Below are 776 nucleotides of genomic sequence, written 5' to 3'. Positions count from 1 at the left end.
CCCCTCTCCCTCTCTCTCTCTTTCTCTCTTTCTCTTCCTTCTCCCTCCCTTATTCTCTTCTACTCAATCTAAAATCAATAAGAAAATATACTCAGGTGAGGATTAACAAAAACAAAGAAACAAATAAAAACAAAGACACAGCAAAAGAACAGGGATCCCTGGGACTGAATGAAAACCTGTCCAGAGGATATGATAGGGTGTAAACATGGGTAAAGATAGCACTGTGCATGCGTGTGGTGAGGAGTGAGGGTGCTTAGCTTCTAGTCTACCTTTCTGCACAGCCCAGCTAAAAGCACTGCCCCTTTAGCACTGTCTAGGCTGGAGAAGCAAAGGACTCACAGGGGCAGGTCCAGCGGCAGCCACAGGTCTCTTCTACTCTGACGGGGGACTGGCTGTTGGGACACGAAGGCCTTGGCCCCCGATCACAGTTGACCCGATGACTATTCAGCAAGGTCTGGCCATCTGGCAAGCACGTCACTGTGTGGCACTGGTCTGGCAAGGTCCAGACATCCCCAGGCTGCAAAAGAAAGAACCAGATTTAGGTAGAAGATAGGATGAGGTGCTCCAACTCTAAGCTCATCTACCAGGCCAAGACCCCTCTGAGGACATAGAAACTAAAACCTGGACATAGGCTGTGGAGGGCTGCTGGCAAGCACTTTCTCAGCATTTTTTAAATATGTCAGCTGAACTTAGAGCGCAGGCAGAGCCATGCCCTGGGGCAGTCCTAGTCAAAAGGCTAGGACACCACTCAGTCTGACCCCCCCCCCCCCCCCCCC

General features: G+C 50.8%; 1 protein-coding gene across 1 annotated transcript in view; it reads right to left on the bottom strand.

Annotated features, from left to right (window-relative positions):
- The window catches only part of VWF (von Willebrand factor), a 118,244-nt gene that overhangs the window by 35,671 nt on the left and 81,797 nt on the right, over positions 1 to 776 (bottom strand). Inside the window, exon 34 of the mRNA XM_006757606.2 lies at positions 340 to 517. Within this exon, the coding sequence (XP_006757669.1) occupies positions 340 to 517 (178 nt within the window). The remainder of the gene's footprint in view (positions 1 to 339; positions 518 to 776) is intronic.

Source organism: Myotis davidii, unplaced genomic scaffold, assembly GCF_000327345.1.
Source record: "Myotis davidii unplaced genomic scaffold, ASM32734v1 scaffold13, whole genome shotgun sequence".
Taxonomy (NCBI): Eukaryota; Metazoa; Chordata; class Mammalia; order Chiroptera; family Vespertilionidae; genus Myotis; species Myotis davidii.
Note: the sequence above shows the minus strand (reverse complement) of the source record. Positions and strands in the feature narration are given on the sequence as shown.